Source organism: Eutrigla gurnardus (genome assembly GCF_963514095.1).
Source record: "Eutrigla gurnardus genome assembly, chromosome: 8".
NCBI lineage: Eukaryota > Metazoa > Chordata > Actinopteri > Perciformes > Triglidae > Eutrigla > Eutrigla gurnardus.
The window spans coordinates 4,196,233-4,219,084 of NC_139922.1; the positions used below are offsets into that span (position 1 = coordinate 4,196,233).

General features: G+C 43.2%; 1 protein-coding gene across 3 annotated transcripts in view; it reads left to right on the forward strand.

Annotated features, from left to right (window-relative positions):
* LOC311016674 (tumor necrosis factor receptor superfamily member 14-like) overlaps nucleotides 1-22,852 on the forward strand; it is a 38,874-nt gene that overhangs the window by 3,582 nt on the left and 12,440 nt on the right. Inside the window, exons 2-9 of one of the 3 annotated variants that reach the window (XM_084014538.1) lie at nucleotides 1,168-1,260; nucleotides 3,303-3,428; nucleotides 3,616-3,774; nucleotides 3,886-3,970; nucleotides 4,059-4,195; nucleotides 4,291-4,319; nucleotides 4,429-4,522; nucleotides 4,812-6,363. The exons of 1 other annotated variant lie outside the window; for it this stretch is intronic. In XM_084014538.1, coding sequence (XP_083870664.1) covers nucleotides 1,227-1,260; nucleotides 3,303-3,428; nucleotides 3,616-3,774; nucleotides 3,886-3,970; nucleotides 4,059-4,195; nucleotides 4,291-4,319; nucleotides 4,429-4,522; nucleotides 4,812-4,912 — 765 coding nt within the window. In that variant the 5' untranslated portion in view covers nucleotides 1,168-1,226 and the 3' untranslated portion in view covers nucleotides 4,913-6,363. One more of the 3 variants, XM_084014539.1, reaches the window with a different exon arrangement.

The window sequence follows — 22,852 nt, forward strand, 5'->3', positions numbered from 1 at the left end:
CAACATACCAGGGTATCTTTCAGTTATCCAGCTTAAAGTGATGGTTCAGAGTAAAATGCACCCTAGGTCATTTCTACCAAGACAGCTAGCCAAACACCCCCTCGGAAGCACGCTATCCATGCTCGACTTGCTCGGTTATGCAAACACTTCCAGTGGACGCTTCTTCGTTGGTGTTCAGCGGCTTCTTCTTCTCCGTTCAGCAGACTGGCAACAAACCGCATAAACAAACTAGTGCGGGCATTTAGGAACCGAAAAAAATAATCTAAATTCAAACATCTTCGTAACGGTTCCGGAACCTGACGTTAGGAACCGGTTCCTATTTGGAACCGGATCCTGGTGCCCAACCCTAATTATTAGTGGGGTAATTTACGAGATATACACTATGTACTATAGCGCTAGTACTAAGCCATTCGGCTGATCGCCCTATCTTGACCAATGCTGACCATCGCTAAAAATGCTTCCGAGGGGGTGTTTGGCTGGATGTCATGGTGGAAATGACCTAGGGTGCATTTCACTCCGAACCATCACTTTAAGTAACCCTAACCAAGGCGATCAGAGATAAGTGGTCACATGACCCTGGTTATCAACTCGTTAAGTCAACCCAGGGTTTCCCTCTCCAGCTATGAGTGCGTGTACATGAAAGAGGAGGCGTTGCAGCATTTGACCAGTCACAAACATGGATCGGTCTACGGGCAGTGGAGCGGCATATTTCACTTACGAGGAGTAACCATAATCTTACGCTTTCATAAGTCTCAAAGCTCTGAGAGGATTTGGCCTTAAGGTTCCTTTTAAAAGAGAAAAGGTTTAGTTTTCCTCCATTTGGAAGTTTGGATGAAGAATTTGGCCAAAAGTATCAGGTTGTTCAAAATGAAGTCACTGTTAATGTCTTTCATGTTGATACCAAGCATGTTGTCTTGTGAGAGGAAGTGGTTGGATTTTAGGTGACGGCTTGTAAATCCTCCAAGAAGGCACCATAGAACAAGACGAGCTTCCTGAAAACTTCATTTGACAAAGAACCGACTCGTTTGCTGCCTAAACCCCATTCCGTAAACACTGATACTAGCATTACTGCCTACTAAGCTAACCTTAGCTTAGCCATATATTTAAAGTGAAGATATCAGTTTGCTAGCATAAACACTCATACTAACGTTACTGTTTCTTTAAAAGGTTGGATTGCTGCCTTGCTGGCAGCAGGACGCTGCTGTCTTTCCAGGGAATATACAACGATGGAAGGACAGTGCTGCCCGATGTGCCGAGAAGGTAAACAACAAGAACATAGTTAGCTTACTGTGTCCTGTGGAGGCTTTCAGGGCTGATTTACAGACGGAGGCCTGTTGCACAAAACCTAGATAAGGATTAAACCGGGATTTCCCTTCATCCTGGCTGATGTTTACCGTGATCGTTAGTTGGGAAACAAATGTGTTCATTCCAGTTATTCCACTGCTCATTACATGTACCATCCAGGAAGTAGCCTGCTGTCATTATTTAAACACTGAACGTTATTTGACATTCAATCAGCCTATATTCGTACATGTAATTAAATTCTACATGTGATCGTCATGGTAACAGTTATAATTGTGTTCAGCTGTTCATATTGTTCAGTTATTTGTTGTTCAAGGTTAAGACCAACGGTCTGATAACCAGACTGTGAGCCAGAAGTATTCACCCATCCAAATAATATAAATCAGGTGTTCCATCACTTCCATGGCCACAGGTGTATAAAAGCAGCACCTCGGCATGCAGACTGTTTCTACAAACGTGTGTGAAAGAATGGGTCTCTCTCAGGAGCTCAGTGAATTCCAGCGTGGTACTGTGATAGGATGCCACCTGTGCAACAAGTCCAGTCATGAAATGTCCTCCCTCCTAAATATTCCAGTCAACTGTCAGTGGGATTAGAACAAAGTGGAAGAGATTGGGAACGACAGCAACTCAGCCAAGAAGTGGTAGACCACGTAAAATGACGGAGCGGGGTCAGCGGATGCTGAGGCATATAGTGCACAGAGGTCACCAACTTTCTGCAGAGTCAATCACTACAGACCTCCAAACTTCATGTGGCCTTCAGATTAGCTCAAGAACAGTGTAGAGAGCTTCATGGATGGGTTTCCATGGCGATCAGCTGCATCCAAGCCATACATCAGCAAGTGCAATGCAAAGCGTTGGATGCAGTGGTGTAAAGCACGCCGCCACTGGACTCTAGAGCAGTGGAGACGTTCTCTGGAAACAATATCATCTTGTTTATTTCATGCTTCACATCAAGAATGTAGTGTTCCATACTTTAAACTGCTTCCAACTCACCTTGTATTTCTGCTTCATGTTCTCCCACTTCTTCTTTGTCCATCTGGCTCCACCTTCCCTCCATCTAATGTTCTTCAATAAACATCCTATATGAAGAACAGCACGTAGAAAAGTGTTACAGTTCATTGATGATTTCTTGCTGTTCAACAGAACGTTTCAGGTAGACATCTCAGGAGAGCAGGACATCTCCCATCTATATACGCTGGTGTTCAACCTTATATCATTGAGCAGCTAAATATGCAACAGTAGCAGTTAAGCCCTGCATATGAGAATCACAACATTTAACACCACATTTTTTAAGTGAAGCCTCTCAGAGCAGTATTCCTCCTGCCGGTGAACGTCTCCTCATCGTTCCCCCCACTGAATGAGGCGCCCGGTGTCTGCATCCGTCCCTTTAACGGACAACGGTGCACGGCGTTATTAACCACCGTTTGTAAATATATAACCACATTTTAACATAAGCACCATCTTCTTAGTTAACGTCGGTAAAAACGGCACATTTGCCGATCCGCCTACGCTCGCTAACCTCTATGGTAAATTACCGTCAGTAGGCTAGCCGGCTGGCAGGACCTTCGATTCGTAACGTTAGCGTACAATTCCAACAACAATAAAGTCACGTTCATTATCAATACGATTTAAAAGTCAGCTGGAAACATAAAAGTCATGTTACAGTATACTTACATGTGTACGCGGTTTGTGTCGGGCTGTCGCCAGAATCACCGCAATCGTCCGCCATTATCCAAAACTTGTGAAGTCAGACGAGCCGCAATGCATTTTGGGGAAGTTGAGTAGTTTAACCAAGGTCCGCTGTACTCAGAAATTCTTGCCAATGCAGTATACATCCGGGCATTTCTCACGTACACAAATCCACATACTATTGTATGTGAACGCACTACGTACTCAAATTTACGTCACAATTAAGTAAGAGTAGGACGTTAGTATGGCATTTCGAACACAGCCAAAGTGTGGGAAACACTGGTTGCTGACCTCTTTTTCTGTCTGAACAGGTTTCCATGTTAGAAAAGACTGCACAGTAGATTTTGGGACAATCTGCCGGCCCTGTGACGACAAGACCTTCATGTACCGACCCAACGGCCGGAATAAGTGTTTCCCCTGCAGCTCCTGTGACCAAGGTACCTCCTTCCTGTACCCATGAACTGTTCACCCCCATGTAGCACCCCATGCTCCACGGTGTCAGGCTGTGAATGGAAACATCCAGCATGCTGATGACTTGTACGCCTCCAGATCCGACACGCTGGCCCTTTAAGTTTGCCTGAACGTGTTTGCATGAACATTTAACGGCGGTGTTTCTGCTTTCAGCTCGCGGCCTCTTCGCCCTGCACGAGTGCACGCCAACAGCTGACACCGTGTGTGATGTGACAGCAGGATATTTCTGCAAAGCCTTCATGGAAGATACAGGATGTAGTTTGGCACAGAAGCATACAGGCTGTCCAGCTGGTCACATGATCAAAGAACCTGGTGAGAAAGCTTCCCTTCAGACTAGTCTGACAGGAGAACAGGGAACCAGTGTTCATGTAATGTTCCAGTGTGAGAGGTGATGAGGATTATTGTGGATCTTGTGTGTTTCAGGAACCAACAGAAGTGATACGGTGTGTGAACCTTGTCAGCCAGGATCCTTTTCCCCCCATGGTGTAGACTGCACTGTTTGGACTAAGTAAGACTGTTCTTCTAACCGCCGGCTCTTCTGCCCTGGAGCTCTAATGACCTCTAGCTTCCTAAAGCCTAAAGTCTTTTGTTTTCAGGTGCCCAGAATCCCAAGTAGAGCTGACAGAAGGAAGTACGACCAGTGATGTCATCTGTGGAGCTCTTCTAAGAAGACATTTACATTATATCCCTTTCTCGTTGTTCCTTGTTACAGTTGTTGTCCTTGTGATCTCAGGTTCGTGATCCTTCTGCATCCATTAGTGGAACATTTGTTTCTCCTCATTCGATGCTCACTTCTGTTTTTATGCTTTTCTGGCTTTTGGATTTCAGGATGTCGACTCTGGGTAAGAATATATCAGGTACGTACGTCGATTTAAATTCTCTGTTGGTAAATGTGTCTCAAACAGGCGTCTTATTTAATGTCTCTTCTGTTTCTCCCTCTATGTATCGATCACTTCATGTTGGCAGATGGAAAGTAAGATAAAGGAAAGCCTCGTCCCTTCATCCCACCAGACTCCTCTGCAGCGTCTGATCAGCACGCACACATCCAGGACCCAGCGAGGTCCGGGACTCGCCTCGGTACGGGACCCAGCGAGGTATGGGACCCAGTGACATCCAGGACCCAGCTAGGTCCGGGACTCAGTGAGGTAGGGGACCCAGCATGGTAAGGGACCCAGTGACATCCAGGACCCAGCGAGGTCCGCAACTCTGTGAGGTAGGGGACCCAGTGACATCCAGGACCCAGCAAGGTCCGGGACTCGCTGTGGTACGGGACCCAGGGAGGTACGGGACCCAGTGACATCCAGGACCCAGCAAGGTCCGGGACTCGCTGTGGTACGGGACCCAGGGAGGTACGGGACCCAGTGACATCCAGGACCCAGCGAGGTCCGGGACTCAGCGTGGTCCAGGACCCGGCGACACCAAGGGAACACTTAAAGGTCACTCCCACTAGACTATCCGGTCCAGGTCCAGGCAGGATTGGGCCCATACTCCGGATTGTGTGACTAGTGTTATGCTCCGTACCGAGCTTATGAACGGTAGCTTCCTTGACCCGGTTGGAAGAGGTGGATTTCAGCATGTCGAGTGTTGACTAGAAACATGTGCCGACTCGGCAGTAAAGTTCCAGTCAAGTTCTTCTTGTTCTCCTGACGACTCTGAGACGGAGCTTCTTGGAACTACGTGAAGCCGTGATCATCACTTCATCATCCAGGATCTGGTTCCACACTCAGGACCTGTAAAAGATGTTGAACTGACTTGATGTCACAGACTCTGGTGGTTCAGAATTCACTTCATTTCTTTGAGATGTTTTTTTATTAATGATGTTTTTAACCAGCGACTCCTTTTGTGTAAACGTTAACATTTTATAAACGTGTGAAATTCATCGACATAAACTTCATTTCAGCTGGCCGGCTGGTACCACCATCGCTGAAATCAAACAAATGTCGCTCAGCAAAGTCCAGACTCTTCTCTGTTCTGGTCCTCAGTGGTGGAACGAACTCCCGACCGATGTCAGGACAGCAGAGACACTGCCATCTTCCGAAAATGGCTCAAGACTAACCTGTTCAGACTTCACCTCGACTCTGCATAGCATGACCCACTAACACCCCCATGTTCTTACCTATAGCACTTTGATCATAGCACTGTTGTTCTTAAGGTATGTTTGCTGAACAGCTACTACTTTACTCAGACGAGGACCTAACACTTGTTCTATTTTTTAAGCTCTTACTCTGTCAGCAATAATACTATGTGGTTTCTTTGATTCCTTCTTTTGACAAATGTACTTATTGTAAGTCGGAACAAAAGCATCTGCTAAATGACCTAAATGTAAATGTATTTTACTTGAAAATCATATAAACATTTCATTTGTACATAATTTGTTAGAGTTGTTTTTTTTTAACCTCACGACTGTATTTTTCTGTCCACTCTCTTAAATTGATGGAGCTCATGCCCTAAATCATCAAAATCACATATAAACATTTGTTTTGCACAAGAGTGGGACCAAGTGCAGGAGAGGGTCATACAAAATGAAAACTACAGTACAGGGTACAAATACAGTGTGTCAACCATGTGAACAAACTCCAGGGTTCAACAAAGAGTACAACAATGAGCCATTACCTATTATGGAAGCCCCACTACTGTGTACAGTTGAGTTATGTGATCTGTGTTTCAGGTGTTCTACCTGTGAGGCGACAGTGTTACCCACGACACCACCGTGCAGCGTTGTCATGAAGTACAGAAGTGGAAATAAAAAATAGGAAAATAGAAGAATTCCATTGTAAGAAAAAACAATGCTGCTCTTTTTAAAAATGAATTTCTCCTTAACCCTTGTACTCTCCTCAAAAAGACCCCTCGTGGACAAAAGTGTCCACATGCAATTTCACCATAAAATCCTTGTATATTGATCATTTTGTGTTTCACTTGTTTTTTTCTTTTAACCAACTTCTCTCCTCATTATAAATACAAAATATTCATTCATTTATAGAATGTTAACCCTTTAGATTGTTACTGAATGAAGTGAATGGGAAGGTCATGGGAAATAGTATTTTCTTCTCTCTCACACACACACACACACACACACACACACTCATTTCTCAATTCACAGATTCACACCACACTCTACATCCATAAGAACAAGCCAACGCCATTTCAGTTGAATACATTTATTCCATTGGCCTGCAGTGCTCCAGAACACAGTGGGAAGGGAAAACAGAAACATTGTGTGTAATTTCTCCATAGGAAAAAAAAGGAAAAATGATATGAAGTGCATGTATGCCCAAAAAGGAAAAATCAGCTGAGATATAATAAAAACTACCGTACAATTTTGAAGCCCTAGCTTCAGTTTGAAAGCCTTAAAAAAGAAATAAAGATGTTTTTGCTGCAGCATCGATGGGATGAAAAAATTTTATTATACTGGAAGTCAATGGGACAAAAACGTCCAGAGAAGGCTGTATGTAACAATTTTGATTATACAGTAGATTAAAAACTTAATATATTGCGTGTGTGTGTATGTATGTGTATATATATATATATATATATTCATATCCTCGCACTTAGGAACTCTGGATATCTTCAGGTTCCATCGCCTGGAATATGCATCCATGTCGCTCACCCTTTCCGTCAGCTTCTTATTTTCAGCCGACAGAGCTTTGAATTGTGGCTCCAAAGGATCCACTCTTAATGACAGCTCCTCTACCTTCTTCTCTGTAGTTTGGAGGGAGGTGGAGAGAGTTTGGATACTCTCCAAGTTTTGGCGAACAGTCTTCTCTATGGATACCAGTTTCTCCATGAAGCAGTGCTGAGACTCAGACAGTTTATTAATTGCAGCAGGGCTGCGTTTGAGTCAGTGGGACGTCTTCGTCAGCATCCACATTTTGTTGTTTGGCATAGTCATGTACTCGTTTCAAATTGTCCACTGTCCCTTCTATATCCATTTTCTCCTCAGTAGTCGACATGTCAGCAGAGTGAGTTATATTTTAATTAAGGAGGCCAAGCTAACAGTCAGACGTCAAGCTAATCGTCAGTCACTTAACTTAGCTTAGCAACGTTATCTCAACGACGAAGTTCAGAAAAAAACTCACAGAAAAGTCAAAAATGGGTCAAAGTTTCACAAACAAACCTCATAACGTTCTTCTTAACAGTAGAAAACTATTTACATGCCTCTTGGCATTGGGCAATTAAGTCCAAATCTTGAATGGAGTTAGAATTCGCCAGAGCACCGAAAATACGTCTTACAGTGGCGCCATCTTGGCCCCCTCCCTCCCGGTTACTTTTTGATGAGTCGGGCCTGCACAGAACCGATCGCCGGTGATCGCCGCACAATGCATGCTGGTTAGTTTTGTGTTTTTTTTGTAACTTGTAATAAATTTATTGAAGACATTTGTCATTTTTCTGACAAATACATACACATACAACACAGACACACACACAGACCACAGCAACAACATAAAAACATAAATAACAAACAATTCATAAACCAGGGAATCGACAGAGATCGTTTAGGCTAATCAATACGCAGACAAAATTAATTACATTCAGTTCTTAACTCCAATACACCAACGAAACCATCCTTAAAACAAGAACAGAAATCTGAAATCAGATGAGTTTAGATGAAGTCAAAGACAGCGGACTTCTCTGCTTAGTAAGTACGTATTTGGAAGGCCAAACTTTCTTCCAAGGCACATTGTCTATTAAACTGTTCCAATATGGAATTATATAAAGAACAGTAACAATCTCTTTATGGAATAAGGCCAGTTAGTTTTGTGTCCAACGTGATCCTGACGTAATTCCCTTCATGAACAATGTCTCACGAGATCAAGGCGGCCACAGGTTTTGGAGCCAGGCGTCGCAGTTGCTCTTAACAGCAAGACCTGGGCATGATGGGAAATGCCTGGCTCCTGCCTCTGATTGGCCCTTAGTTTTTACAACAAACCCCACATGCTTAGAAGAAAATGCAAATGTCCTGTGTGATTGTATAAAATGCTAGATGGTGGGATATTAGTCTCTACTTTATATTTGTATACTTATTTGACTCTTTCTTTCCTGACTCGTGTGAAGCAACTTCATCTGTATAACTTCCCCGAGTATTAAATGTTGGAATACAGAACACAGGTAAATAACAAAAAAAGTATGCCACACGAGAAAACTATTAGAAAATAAGTTTGTCAAAGATGCTGAGAAAAAACCCACTGTAAGAATACTGAAGATCAAGCTTGTCTTGTCAGGTTGATGAGGTGAGAGGAACCAGAGAAGCCAGCCGAGGAGCGTGGAGCGGCGATCGGGTCTCCCCCGCCCACTTGGGAATGGACTGGTCGTTGATTGGACGCTGGTTGGTTGTGCTGGGGATTGTAGGATTTTGATGTTGGGATTTGTAGTTTTCTAATGCGGGGCCCGGTATTATGATAGAAGTGGGTTTGTAGGGGATTCTTAGTCATTCTGTGCTATTGGGATTTTGTGAGTGTAGACTGTGACCTAATTGGACTTATTTCCCCCACCTGGCCAGACAGCACACCTACCTGGGAGGGTGGGCAAGGACCTCACACGCCCCCTTATTTATGTACATTGCTGTGGGGTGTCTGCATTTGGGAGAGCCGGGGGGCAGGACAGTGTGTCAGGACACAAACACCTTATCAGACTGCCTCACTGAACTACAGGTCAACCCGGTACTGGTTAAATGGATCAGAGACTTTCTACAGGACAGATCACAGCATGTAACGGTCAATGGCCAAATATCCACCAACATTATCATAAACACAGGGGTCCCACAAGGTTGTGTCTTATCACCCATTCTTTTCTCCATCTACACAAACAAGATAACCTGCAACCTGGACAATATGACACTTTTCAAATATGCTGATGGCATGGCCTTGGTGGCTCACCTGACGGACTCTAACAGCCTAACAGCATATCACCAGCAGGTGGACTCACTCATCACTCTCATTGAGGAGAGCTTCTTAGAGCTTAACATCTCTAAGACCAAGGAGCTGTGCTGCTGCAGCCCACTGCAGCCACTGAAGATCAAAGGGCAGGAGGTGGAGCAGGTGGAGGAATTCAGGTATCTGGGCATTGAGGTGGACAGAACCTGTCCTTCTCTGTCCACACTGAACACACCTACAAAAAGGCACAACAACGTCTCTTCTTGCTGAGGAAACTGAGGAGTTTTAATGTGTGCAAAGAGATTTTAACAGTTGTTTACAGATCACTCATCGAGTCAGTCCTCACTTACAACATCTCATCCTGGTACACCTTTCTTTCCGTCAGAGACAAATCCAAACTGTCACGCATCATCAAACATGCAAGTAAAATAACAGGCACCACACAGTCCTCCCTCTCAGACCTCCACACACAGGCAGTCAGACGTAAAGCCACCTCCATCATACATGACCCTTCACATCCACTCCACAACTCATTCCAACTCATTCCTTCAGGCCTTCGCTACAGGGTCCCACTAGCTTGGACAAACATCTTTTTTAATGTCCTCATTGTACGTATTGCACTCTATTTATTTTTATTATATTTTGTTGCTGTTTTTATGTTTAACTGTGTTTTTAAATTGTTTTTTTTTTTTTTCTATGTACATCTGTGAACACGTCAAAGACGAATTTCCACTGCTTCTTGCAGCAATAACTTTTAAATTTCTGATTCTGATTCTAAATTGTGTGGTGGGTTGCAATTGCTATGTAACTCCTGGAGTTTGCCCTGCGTGGGGTGAAGTGGCGTGCACAGACATTTTGGGGGGCAGGTGCTCAGTGAAAAATAAGGGCACTTTATGCGGCATGTAGAACTGACGGCTGCCTTATTATAGCAGTGTGAGATTTAAAAAATAAATAAACATTACAGGCACATGTTGAACGTTATATGCTATTGTTTTATTTCCCACAGAGCTGCTCCTGGGCTGCCTGCTGTAGCTCCCTTTCTTTTTCCCTTCTTATCCTCTCCTTTCTAGGCATTATGCTGCAATTGGTAAATAAAAAGAGACCAAACAGTCTTATTCATATGAATAAGACTGTTTGGTTATATTTCAACAAGGCACAGGGCTACTTTTTCTGCAGGCAATTGGGTATTGCCTGTTTGTCATTTAGCAAATACATTACTGCAAGTGTTAATTATGTAGGCCTAGCCTAATGTAAACCTACACAATAGCCTACTAAATATTCATCTTAAGTAAGTATACAGATAGATTCACATGCTGTAGGATACCAATGACAAACTCTTTTTTTTGTTTTTGTTTATTAAGGTTTTTTCACAATAAAACACATAGATACAGGAACACTCAGAACAGAGTCCCCACCCCATGAAGTGAAAATAAATGAATACATAAATAAATAGTAATAATAACGATAAAAAAAAATTAAAAAAAAACAGATGAGTAAATCTAAGACAATGTATGTTAGGCATGTCATAATAAGGGACATATTAACAAGAAAAGGAAAGAATATTACAGAAAAACAAGAAAACAAAAAACATTAAGTACAGTACATACAGGATAGTATTTAAGCGGGTTGTCATCTGGACATAGTGAAGTCAGTGGTTGTCCTAATTAACTTGATTCATCCAGCTGTGATTTCTCTTCCACATATCTCAGAAAGGGTTGCCAAATCTTATTGAATTTACCAGTTGAACCTCTAAGCGTGTATTTTATTTTTTCCAATTTCATATAATATAAAATATTTCTGATCCAAAGTGTGTGGGATGGAGGGATGGCATCTTTCCATTTCAGAAGGATTAAGCGACGGGCGAGCAGGGTACAGAAAGCCAGAAAGTCCAGACTGTCCTCCTCGAGAAAACGACCACATAGGTCGTGTGTCAAGCACCGAATTACGACCATATGTTACGTTTCAAAATAGCGCGCCCTCTAGCGGTCAAGTAAATATCGACACTCCGGTGTCTCAGACGATCGCCCCCCGTCAATCATCGGCAGAGACCCCCCCCCCCCCCCCCCCACACGTCGACCTAAACCTACCCCGACCTAAACCTTTACAACGGTTGCACGCTGGATCTATGTCTGGGAATTTCTCTGATAACTTCTCTTTGGTCCAGTGAGCTCGATGTAATATTTTGCATTGTATTAGTCCATGCCTTGCACAGATAGAGGAGGTGTGGACTCTTTTTAATATTGCATCCCAAGTTTCATTAAGTATGGTCTCACCTAAATCCTGCTCCCATCTATGTTTAATGGTGTCAAGGGATACGTTTTTTTGGGACGAAAGTGCACTATATAGGTTAGATATTATACCTTTAAATGACTGCACAGGTGCCAAAAGAGAGTCTATATCAGAGCTCGGGGGACGTTCTGGGAAATGAGGCAGCTGTTTGCGGATGAAATCACGCAATTGTAAGTATCGAAAGAACTGTGTATGCGGAATAAAAAATGTAGTGCGCAATTGTTGAAAGGAGGCAAAGGAGCCGTCTATGAAGAGGTCCTGCTGTGTGCGCAGCCCTCTGTTTCGCCACTGCAGAAACACACTGTCCTGAAGAGAGGGGGGAAACATGTGATTTGCATGGATAGGGGATCTCAGTGAAAAACTATGCCATCCGTAGTGCCGGCGGACCTGCTTCCATATTCTAAGTGTTGTTCTGACTATGATATTTCTTGTATACAGGGCGGTGTCTGAGGCTAGAGGAGCGTGGATTAATGCTGACAATGAGGACGGGGCACAGGATCTAGCCTCAAGAGTGCACCATGAGGGGGCGTCAGCACCTGGATCCTCATGTAGCCAATGAAGAATAGGTCGAATATTAGCAGCCCAATAATACTTATTTTATTTATTTGTTTATTTCGGGCATGTCAGTTAAATCATCATCACACATCATTTTCACATAGTAACAAAAAATACACATGGCCGAAAGGGAAAGCGGGAGAAGCCAAGGCTTATCTAGTCCCGCCCCCATTACACACAGGATAGAATCAGAATCAGAATCTTTTCTTTTCATTGCATTTTTCATTTGACATAACTTTTCCTTTTCCTAGTGACATTTGACATAACATGTTACAGCAGTAGGTGGTACAGAGAGCTGAAGTCCAGTGCATACAGATTACGTGTGTGTCTGCACACATGTCCATATTGTTCATCACAATAGAGCAACAGTCTCAACATGTAGACAAGGTCCGAGGGAAAAGAGAAGTAAAAATTAAAAATAGAAAAGTAAAAATAAAGATAAAAAATAAAGTCCAGTGTAGGTACTAGTTTGTAGGTACCCCACAGACTATGTCCAAGTTCATTGATGTGTTATCTCCAATTTTAACATATTGGGATCTCTTGTGTAGATAACTCTTGACCCACTGTAATGTTACACCCCTAAGGCCATATCTCTCCAGTTTAGCCATTAAAATATCATGGTCAACAGTGTCAAATGCTTTTTTCAGGTCTATGAAAATTCCTATGGAATATTGTTTTTGGTCAATAGCGTCAAATACAATTGAAAGTTGGGCAGAGCCATACCACCTAACACCTTTGGACGTTGTAAATAGGCTCTGCTCAATCGTGGACTCTTATTATTCCAGATGAAGCTGGATATAAGAGTGTCCAGGCGTTTAAAAAAAGACATGGGAATATATACTGGAAGACATTGAAAAAGATAGCTAAATTTGGGCAAAACATTCATCTTTATAGCATTTATTCTACCAGCAAGTGACAGATGTAGAGGCATCCAGCGTTTAAAATTCTGCTCTACCTTGGTTACTAGTGGGTTGAAATTCTCTTTGAAAAGTCTGCCTATACTGTTTGTAATTTGCACCCCCAAGTATGTGAACTGGTCAAGAGTAACCTTAAAGGGAAATGTGTGGAAAGAGTAAGAGCGGGCCAGGGAGTTAATAGGGAACACCTCACTTTTCTGAAGGTTTATTTTATACCCTGAGATTTTACCAAAGCTCTCGAGGATGGAGAGGATCCTGGGCATAGATATGTCCGGGTGTGAAACATACAGAATCATATCATCTGCATAAAGTGAAATTCTTTGCTCTATTCCCTTCCTGAATAAGCCAGTCATTGTCGTGTCCTGTCTTATTGCGATTGCTAAGCGCTCTATGGCCAATGCAAAAAGTAGAGGTGATAGAGGGCAGCCCTGCCTTGTTCCACGAGAAATTGCAAAGTACTCAGAGTGCATCCCATTGGTACAAACCGAGGCTACTGGCATACTGTATAAAAGTCTGATCCAATTAATAAATTGTTTTCCAAAGCCAAATTTATCCAATGCATAAACAAATACCCCCACTCCAGCCTATCGAAGGCCTTTTCAGCATCCATGGACATGATAAGCTCTGGGGTGGTAGGATCTGAATCATGATAAATAATGTTTAAAAGTCGCCTAATATTAAAAAAAGAAAATCTATTTTTTATAAATCCCGTTTGGTCAGGGGAAATTATCTGGGGTAAGAATTTCTCCAATCTCAATGCTAACACCTTGGCTAAAATCTTGACATCTACATTCAGTAATGAGATGGGGCGATAAGATTCACAATGATTAGGGTCCTTATTCTTTTTCAGTATCAAGGATATAGATGCCTCTCTTAGCGTTTGGGGCAGTACACCTAAATCAAGAGACTCGTTATACATGTTTAGCATGTGAGGGATTAGGTGGGTGGAAAATTTCTTGAAAAACTCGGATGGGAACCCATCCGGCCCCGGACTCTTTCCACTCTGAAGTGTTTTAATAGCCACGTTCAGTTCTTCAGCGGTGATGGGATTTTCTAATATGTTCTTAGACTCTTCGTTAATAGTGGGCTTGTTCAAATTTTGAAAAAAAACGTCAAATGTGGGACAAGAGTCATGCTCAGAGGAGTAAATTGAACTGTAGTAGTCCCTGAACATATCATTTATTATTTTATTGTCATGTGTATAACCATCAGCTGTTTGAATCTTTGTGATAAGTTGTGAGGCAGCCACTTGTCTAAGTTGATGGGCAAGAATCTTACTGGCTTTGTCACCAAATTCATAGTGTGTATGTCGGGATCTCCAGAGCATATTCTCTGCTTCACTGGTTGATAAAGTGTCAAATTTATTTCTCTCAAGCAGAAGCTCCTTCAATAAGTCAGGTGAGGGGGAGCTTGAGTATGCCAGTTCTAATTGCAAAATTCGAGCAGTTATGTCTGATAATCAGACCAATGACAAACTCTACTGGTGGTCATCATCATGTCATATCTATTACTGATTTTGGGTAGCGTCTAGCTTGTTAAGCAGGTGAGCAGCCAATAATTTATGCCCAGCTGTGTGGCGTTGAGACCGGCTACTTCACAACAGAGACAAATAAATTCAAGTTGCAGCTTGGCAACTGAGGCGCGTTCACACTGCTTTTATTTTGAAAATTGACCGGATTGTCTCGTGTTTCTTTGTGTGAAAAAAACGAACTTTCAAAAGGGCACTTGCTTGGTCCAGAGGGCAAGGGCAGGTGCTTTAGCACCACCTAGTGTCTACCTGTGCACGCCACTGGTGGGGTGCAGTGATTGTGTGATTTGGTTTGGTTTATTTTGTAGCCTAATTGGTGTGTTTTCTTTTGTCTTGGTTTTTGCTGAATGCTTTGCCTGTCTTGTGGCTTGTCCCTAAATGCTGATAACTACCAACTAGCCTATAAGTAACCCTGGGTGGGTACATGGGGGTGGGCGTTAGCCATTGTATGGGGTACTGAGGCATTGCTCATTCTGTGTGTGTGTGTGTGTGTGTGTGTGTGTGTGTGTGTGTGTGTGTGTGTGTGTGTGTGTGTGTGTGTGTGTGGCTGCTGGCCCTTCCAATAAAATGTGTAAACTCATTTCAGTCTGGTGTTGTGTATCTCTGAGGGGATAGAAACTGCGTTAGCTAATAGGCTAACGTGACATACCCTTTAACCCCAGTGGAAGAAATGAAAACAAAATCTTAAAATGGCCATCAAACACAACATCACAACTGTAGAATTGCAATTGGCTGTTCTTTCCCCTTAAAGCTCTTGACATACTTTTACAAGAAGTGCTTTAAAATAATTATAATCAATTAAATTTGTATTAGTATTATTGGAATGATTTGTCGTCACAGTTGGAGCATTAATGTTTGGTCTACAGCATTCTTAAATGTGAAGAGGGAACTGCTGCAAACGTTACTAAACAAGGATTGGTTTCATTTGACTCAGCCAATGTTTTAGTTGAAACACTGTGGACTCAAGAAATCACAGCAAAATGGCACAAAAACATCTGTATGCATGTTTTTATTATTAGCTGCTTGTCTCAATCATAAAAACATGCAGCACTCAGCATAGTTCTACTGATATAATGATACAAATACAAACAACTGCTGTCCAAGAACATTTTTGTTTATTTTCATTATTTATTTTGAAAGTTTTATTAAGAGATGTGCATCTATAAATACAGGGCAATCTGCTCCCCAAACGTTAGCAACTCAGACCCTCTCAATGCATCCAAGGGATCCTTGTTGTCGTCGTACAGAAAACGACGTGGTGGTCAGCCCCACACAGGTTTGGGTTTAGGGTTTTTGTGCAAAATCAAAACACAAATTCAAATGTTTAGTACGGTACATCCATAGTAAAGAAAAGTGACTCCCTAAATGAGTGACGGCAAAGCTTTTTAAAAATCTGAATATTTAAAAGATATACTATTATTGACAAATTATAGATTAGGATCTAAACTGGTCCTCCTTCATTCGAGTTAAATGAAGGCTGCAGGATTTATTGTATTCTATACAATGAACATGTTATTATGTTAAATGTATGTTTTTATCATTAAACTTGTGTGTATTTCAGAGCAGCACTCAACCTGAACACAATTGTCATGAACAAACATGGTCCTCATAACCCCTTGTTGAATCACAACAAAGACATTTGTCGACAGCATCACATCTAACAGCAGGAGGAGTCCTGGAGGAATGGAGGCTTCTCTCGAGTCAATACTGCTGGTATTTCTGTCCAGCCGCTCTTGAATAAAGTCACTGGTAAAGCAGCCAAAGAACCCGTGACTCAAAGATACACTTCATCATTGTCCATTTTATTCTTAAAGGCCCAGCATGTTCATTCTCAGAAGAGGAGAGGATTATCGAGCACAGCTACTCCCGACGCTACACCTCCGTCTGAGAAGTCTGAGTTCTTGGTCCTCAGCAGATGACCCACACACTCGTTCATCACCATGTCTTCACCTTGCCTGTAAGGGAAGAAACCAGAGACAGCAGATAAGACATAGTTCACGTTGACTTGACAGGATTAAAACTGATATTATCAGTCTTCATTAAAAGTGGCTGCACTGAGTTAAGCCTGAAACTGATTTTTGGCCAGCTGAGGGCAGCAGAGACCAGTTGTGAAAAAGACATTTCATTGGCTTATACAGTGGGTACGGAAAGTATTCAGACCCCATTAAATTTTTCACTCTTTGTTTCATTGCAGCCATTTGCTTAAATCAAAAAAGTTAATTTTATTTCTCATTAATGTACACTCAGCACCCCATCTTGACAGAAAAAAAACAGAAATGTAGAAATTTTTGCAAATTTATTAAAAAAGAAAAACTGAAATATCACATGGTCATAAGTATTCAGACCCTTTGCTGTGACACTCATATTTAACTCACATGCTGTCCATTTCTTCTGATCCTCCTTGAGATGGTTCTGCTCCTTCATTGGAGTCCAGCTGTGTTTAATTGAACTGATTGGACTTGATTAGGAAAGGCACACACCTGTCTATATAAGACCTTACAGCTCACAGTGCATGTCAGGGCAAATGAGAATCATGAGGTCAAAGGAACTGCCCAAGGAGCTCCGAGACAGAATTGTGGCAAGGCCTAGATCTGGCCAAGGTTACAAAAGAATTTCTGCAGCACTCAAGGTTCCTAAGAGCACAGTGGCCTCCATAATCATTAAATGGAAGAAGTTTGGGACGACCACAACTCTTCCTAGACCTGGCCATCCAGCCAAACTGAGCAATCGTGGGAGAAGAGCCTTGGTGAGAGAGGTAAAGAAGAACCCAAAGATCACTGTGGCTGAGCTCCAGAGATGCAGTAGGGAGATGGGAGAAAGTTCCACAAAGTCAACTATCACTGCAGCCCTCCACCAGTCGGGGCTTTATGGCAGAGTGGCCCAACGGAAGCCTCTCCTCAGTGCAAGACATATGAAAGCCTGCATAGAGTTTGCCAAAAAACACATGAAGGACTCCCAGACTATGAGAAATAAGATTCTCTGGTCTGATGAGACTAAGATTGAACTTTTTGGCGTTAATTCTAAGCGGTATGTGTGGAGAAAACCAGGCACTGCTCATCACCTGCCCAATACAATCCCAACAGTGAAACATGGTGGTGGCAGCATCATGCTATGGGGGTGTTTTTCAGCTGCAGGTACAGGACGACTGGTTGCAATTGAAGGAAAGATGAATGCGGCCAAGTAGAGAGAGATCCTGGAAGAAAACCTCTTCCAGAGTGCTCAGGGCCTCAGACCTGGCCGAAGGTTCACCTTCCAACAAGACAATGACCCTAAGCACACAGCTAAAATAACAAAGGAGTGGCTTCAGAACAACTCTGTGACCATTCTTGACTGGCCCAGCCAGAGCCCTGACCTAAACCCAATTGAGCATCTCTGGAGAGACCTGAAAATGGCTGTCCACCATCCAACCTGACAGAACTGGAGAGGATCTGCAAGGAAGAATGGCAGAGGATCCCGAAATCCAGGTGTGAAAAACTTGTTGCATCATTCCCAAGAAGACTCATGGCTGTACTAGCTCAAAAGGGGGCTTCAACTCAATACCGAGCAAAGGGTCTGAATACTTATGACCATGTGATATTTCAGTTTTTCTTTTTTAATAAATTTGCAAAAATTTCTGTTTTTTTTCTGTCAAGATGGGGTGCTGAGTGTACATTAATGAGAAATAAAATTAACTTTTTTGATTTAAGCAAATGGCTGCAATGAAACAAAGAGTGAAAAATTTAAAGGGGTCTGAATACTTTCCGTACCCACTGTAGGTAGATTTGGTGAATCTGTTAGCAAACGTACATCAAGTCGTTAAAGAGCAGCAGTAGCATTCATTAGGAGTCATTTTTCTGCTCACCAGGCAAATATAAGTCCAACATTCACTCTCTATTTGCTGTTTTTTTGTCCCTACCCACTCCTGAAGGAAAGCAGGTTTTGCTAAACTGAGTTTTTTAACCCTGAGAAGAGGAATAGTCTGAGTTTTCCGTTCCAGAAAGAGAGTGAACCTAACCTGCTCGCTGGCAGGTTTTCTTCAACAAAGCCTGAGTTTCTCCCTTCCTGTCTCCAACCTTTTCCTGAATCAGAAGCAAATGTGGAGAAATGTGCCGTCCTTTCCTCGTCAACATAACAGACATGGAAGCAAAAGTGATTCTAGGAGCCTCATGGATTTTGATGAAAGTAGACAGGAATGAAAGCCATTAAAATGTGTGCATTGATATGAAATCACCTCTGCTCTGAAACTAGAAGCAGGTTCTGGGTGAACTTGTTGTTAATGTCCGGCTGATTCCAGTAAGTTAGTGCTAGCCTTTAATATCAAGTTCCAGAGTCTCATTTCGGCGAACGCTGACCTCAATTACAAGCACACACTCTCAGCTCAAGGAACACGTTCACTCGGCTGCATCCCATTGGCCAAAAGTTCTCTGACTGGCTCTGATTGGACTTCGTAACCAGCAAGTAGTGAGATTGACAAAGCTTGTTTGAGATACTGCTCATCGTCAGTTTACGATCCGCATTTCAATGTAGAGAAGAAGATACTGATCAGAGTATGAATATGAGGAAGACGTACTGGGAGAAGTAGAAAATCATTCATTTATGGCACAACTTTTGAGCCCAAGGTGTAACTTTCAGCTTATTTATACTTTGGTACCGCCCTCTGAGCTGTCAATCACACAGAGCCAAGTCTGTGAATGCTGGAAAAATAGTTTTTACCGAAACTGAATTTGGAACTCAAATTTGAGCCAGAAGGAATATTTTAACAATGAGGTGAATTTGAACTAACCTTGACAAACACTTTCAGGTACATTCTGAAACCTTTATTGAATATGGATAAAACGTAACCAAACAAACTATCTAAAACAATCAAGCAATTTAGGTAAACATGGTCAATGTTTATATAAGCTAGGCGGCTGTTGTCGTCAGTGGACAATGACATGCTTAACACTGGCATGGTCCTTTAATGTCGGCCTGTGTGCAGGAATCAGAGTGACCATGAAGGGGTCAGAGTGTCCCACTGCAGCGTGAGGGACAGCCTGACAGGCCTGCACTGTAACAGTGATCTCAACTGTTTTCCTCCCTGGTCAGGCATTCAATGAACTGGCTGCATTTGGAGAGTTAGTGGCTGAGGTCACCTTTGTTAAAATCGCCACGGACAACTAAAGAGTCCTCGTCCATGCTTTTGTTACCTCAAGGCTGGACTATTGTAATTCTTTATTATCAGGCTGTTCTAATAAATCTCTTAAATCTCTCCAGCTGGTCCAGAATGCTGCAGCGCGTGTTCTGACTAAAACCAGAAGAAGGGGTCACATTTCTCCTGTATTAGCTTCTCTGCACTGGCTGCCAGTAAAATCCAGAATAGAATCATTCTTCTCACTTACAAGGCTCTTAATGGTCAGGCACCATCATATCTTAAAGAGCTCATTAAACCCTACTGTCCTATTAGAGCACTACACTCTCAGAATAAAGGGTTACTTGTAGTTCCTAAAGTCTCCAAAATTAGAACAGGGGCCAGAGCTTTCAACCATCAAACCAAGCTCCTCTTCTGTGGAACCGTCTTCCGGTTCTGGTTCGTGAGGCAGACACTTTTCCCACATTTAAGAGTAGACTTAAAACCTTTCTCTTTGACAACTCTTATAGTTAGGGCTGGCTCAGGTTTGCCCTGAGCCAGCTCTTAGTTAAGCTGCTATAGGCCTAGACTGCTGGGGGATTATAGTGACACACTGAGCCTCTCTCTCTCTCTCTCTCTCTCTCTCTCTCTCTCTCTCTCTCTCTCTCTCTCTCTCTCTCTCTCTCTCTCTCTCTCTCTGTGTATGTTCCCCAGAGTCCCTGTGCTCTCTTGCCTAGCAGGTCTCCCTGGACCGTGGTGGAACCTGATCTGGACAGCACCGATGTTGTGGCCTTGTTTGCCTCTTACCGCCAGTATTTTTAATTAAAATAATTGACTAAAATCGGCATCTCTACAGTTAGTGACTAACTTACTTGAGTCTGGCTATGCTTTCTGGTCCAGCAGAGTCCACTGAGGTCATGACTGATGCAGACTGCTAACTGGCCTGACGCTGGAAACACCACATTGTAGCTCCACCTGCCCGCTGTGTGACTGCTCAACTACTCCTGCTTTCTGGTCTACGGCAGGGATGCCAGGGTGAAATTGGACAGGGGGCCAGATTTTTTTCAAGTGAGACCTCAGGGGGCCGGATTACACTTTCGGACTGAGAAGGCCAAACATTGACTCAACACATGGATAGGTAGGCTATTTGAAATTATTCATGAAGGCCTACACATCTAAAGGAAATTGCATTGGCACCAAAATAGCCTCACAATGAGGCCTAAATGGAAATTGGACGATCGCTTTCTAGCTGTCCTGTCTGCTCCCGGATTTCAAACCGACCAACATGGCGGCTCGTTTGAAAACGTTCTCTTATTTTACGACACCGAAATGTGTTTTTGAAAACATTTTAAGTGAGAAATAAGCTATGCAGTTGCTGAATCTGTCTTTATTTTACATGGATAACATTCAGTTTAAAAGATTTTCGAGTCGAATGCATTGCAGGGCATACCGTAAATCCTTTAATATAGAACTCAGCCAAAATCTTCGCGACGCTAACCTGACTGAATTAATGGGAAGGGTGGAAATAACGAAGCTGCCATGGACTACTACTGTTGATACTATCTCTTCTGTTAATACCACCACTACTGTTAATGCTACTACTACCATACTACCAACACCAAATGCAGTTGGAACCCAAGGGCCTGGGCTGCAGGAGATTTCTGCCTAAAAGCCTATTAAGGCAGTTTTTTCTCGCCATTGTCGCTGTAACGCTTGCCCCTGGGTGTTGTTGGGACTTTGAAATTGTGTTGACTCTTGAAATTTTGAGCGTATTCTAGTCCTGCTCAATGTGTTAAGTGTCCTGCGATGACTTCTGTTGTGATTTGACACTATAAATAAAATTGAATTGAATTGATTGAATGTGAGATGTCCTGGAGAAGAGAGAAGGGGATCGGGTCGAGGGAGCAGGTGGTGGCACGGTTAGATGTAACAAGTGCATGAACGTCTTCAGAGGTGAGGGGGCTAAAGCTGGTTAGACCATCAGAGTTGAGAGTTCAGGGAGATGATTTCTGGGAGGGAATAGGCGTGAATGAGGAGCAGATGTCATTTACTTTCTTGGTAAAGTAAGTTGCAAAGTCATCGGCAGTAAGGGAGGAAGGAGGGGGAGGGGTAGGAGGGTGAGGAGGGAGGAGAACATGGAGAAGAGTTTCCTGGGGTTGGAGGCAGAAGAGTTGATCTTTGCCAGGTAGAAGGCAGATTTAGCTGCCGAAACAGTTGAGGTGAAGTCAGAGAGGAGGCGGTGGTAGTGAGCAAGGTCCTCGTGCTGGCCCGATTTCTTCCATTTTCTCTCCGACGCTCGCAACAATGATCTGTTGGTTCGCAGAGGTTCAGACAGCCAGGGAGGGGAGGGAGATGATCGCGCAGGTCGTGAGATTGGGGGACAGAGAGTGTCCAAAGAAGAGGAGAGTGAGGACATCAGGATGGAGGAGGCTTCCTCAGTAGGTATTAGGGAGAACTGTTCTGAGGATGGTAGCGAGGAGATAACAGTTGAGGAGAGAGCGGAGGGAGTGAGGGATTTCAGGTTGTGGCGGCTGGTGACCGTTCGAGGCGTAGAGGGGAGGGATGTGGTGGGCTTCATGGGGAGGGAGAAAGTCACAAAGTGGTGGTCAGACACGGTGAGCGGGGTAACAGAGAGTGCCGAGATGCCACAGGATCTTGTGAAGACAAGGTCAAGTTGGTTCCTGGCCCGGTGAGTTGGTGGAGAGGGGGAGAGTGTAAGGTCAAATGTGGAGAAGAAGTCAATGAAGTCAGATGAGTGCAGCTTTCCCGGGTGGATGTTGAAGTCACTGAGGACGACGAGTGGTGTGCCATCATCAGGGGAGCAGCTCAGGAGGGCATCCATCTCATCTAAAAAGTCACCGAGTCACCGAGTCAGTTCACCGAGTCAGTTCATCTCGTTTACCTCAGTTCATCTCAAACAAGCCTAATGCTGTATCCTGATGACCTTCAACAGTGAAACGTGAAAACCTGGACCAGACACATTCAGGCTGTTAATCTGGACCACCTCGGCTCCTGTTGGGACAAAACAACACACGCGTTGCCTTAAAGTGGCCACAAATGAATTTGTGTGCATCCAAACTTGCAAAAAGACAACATGTCAGTTGGCCACAAGCAGCCAAAATCTATGCATTAAAAATGTAGTAGT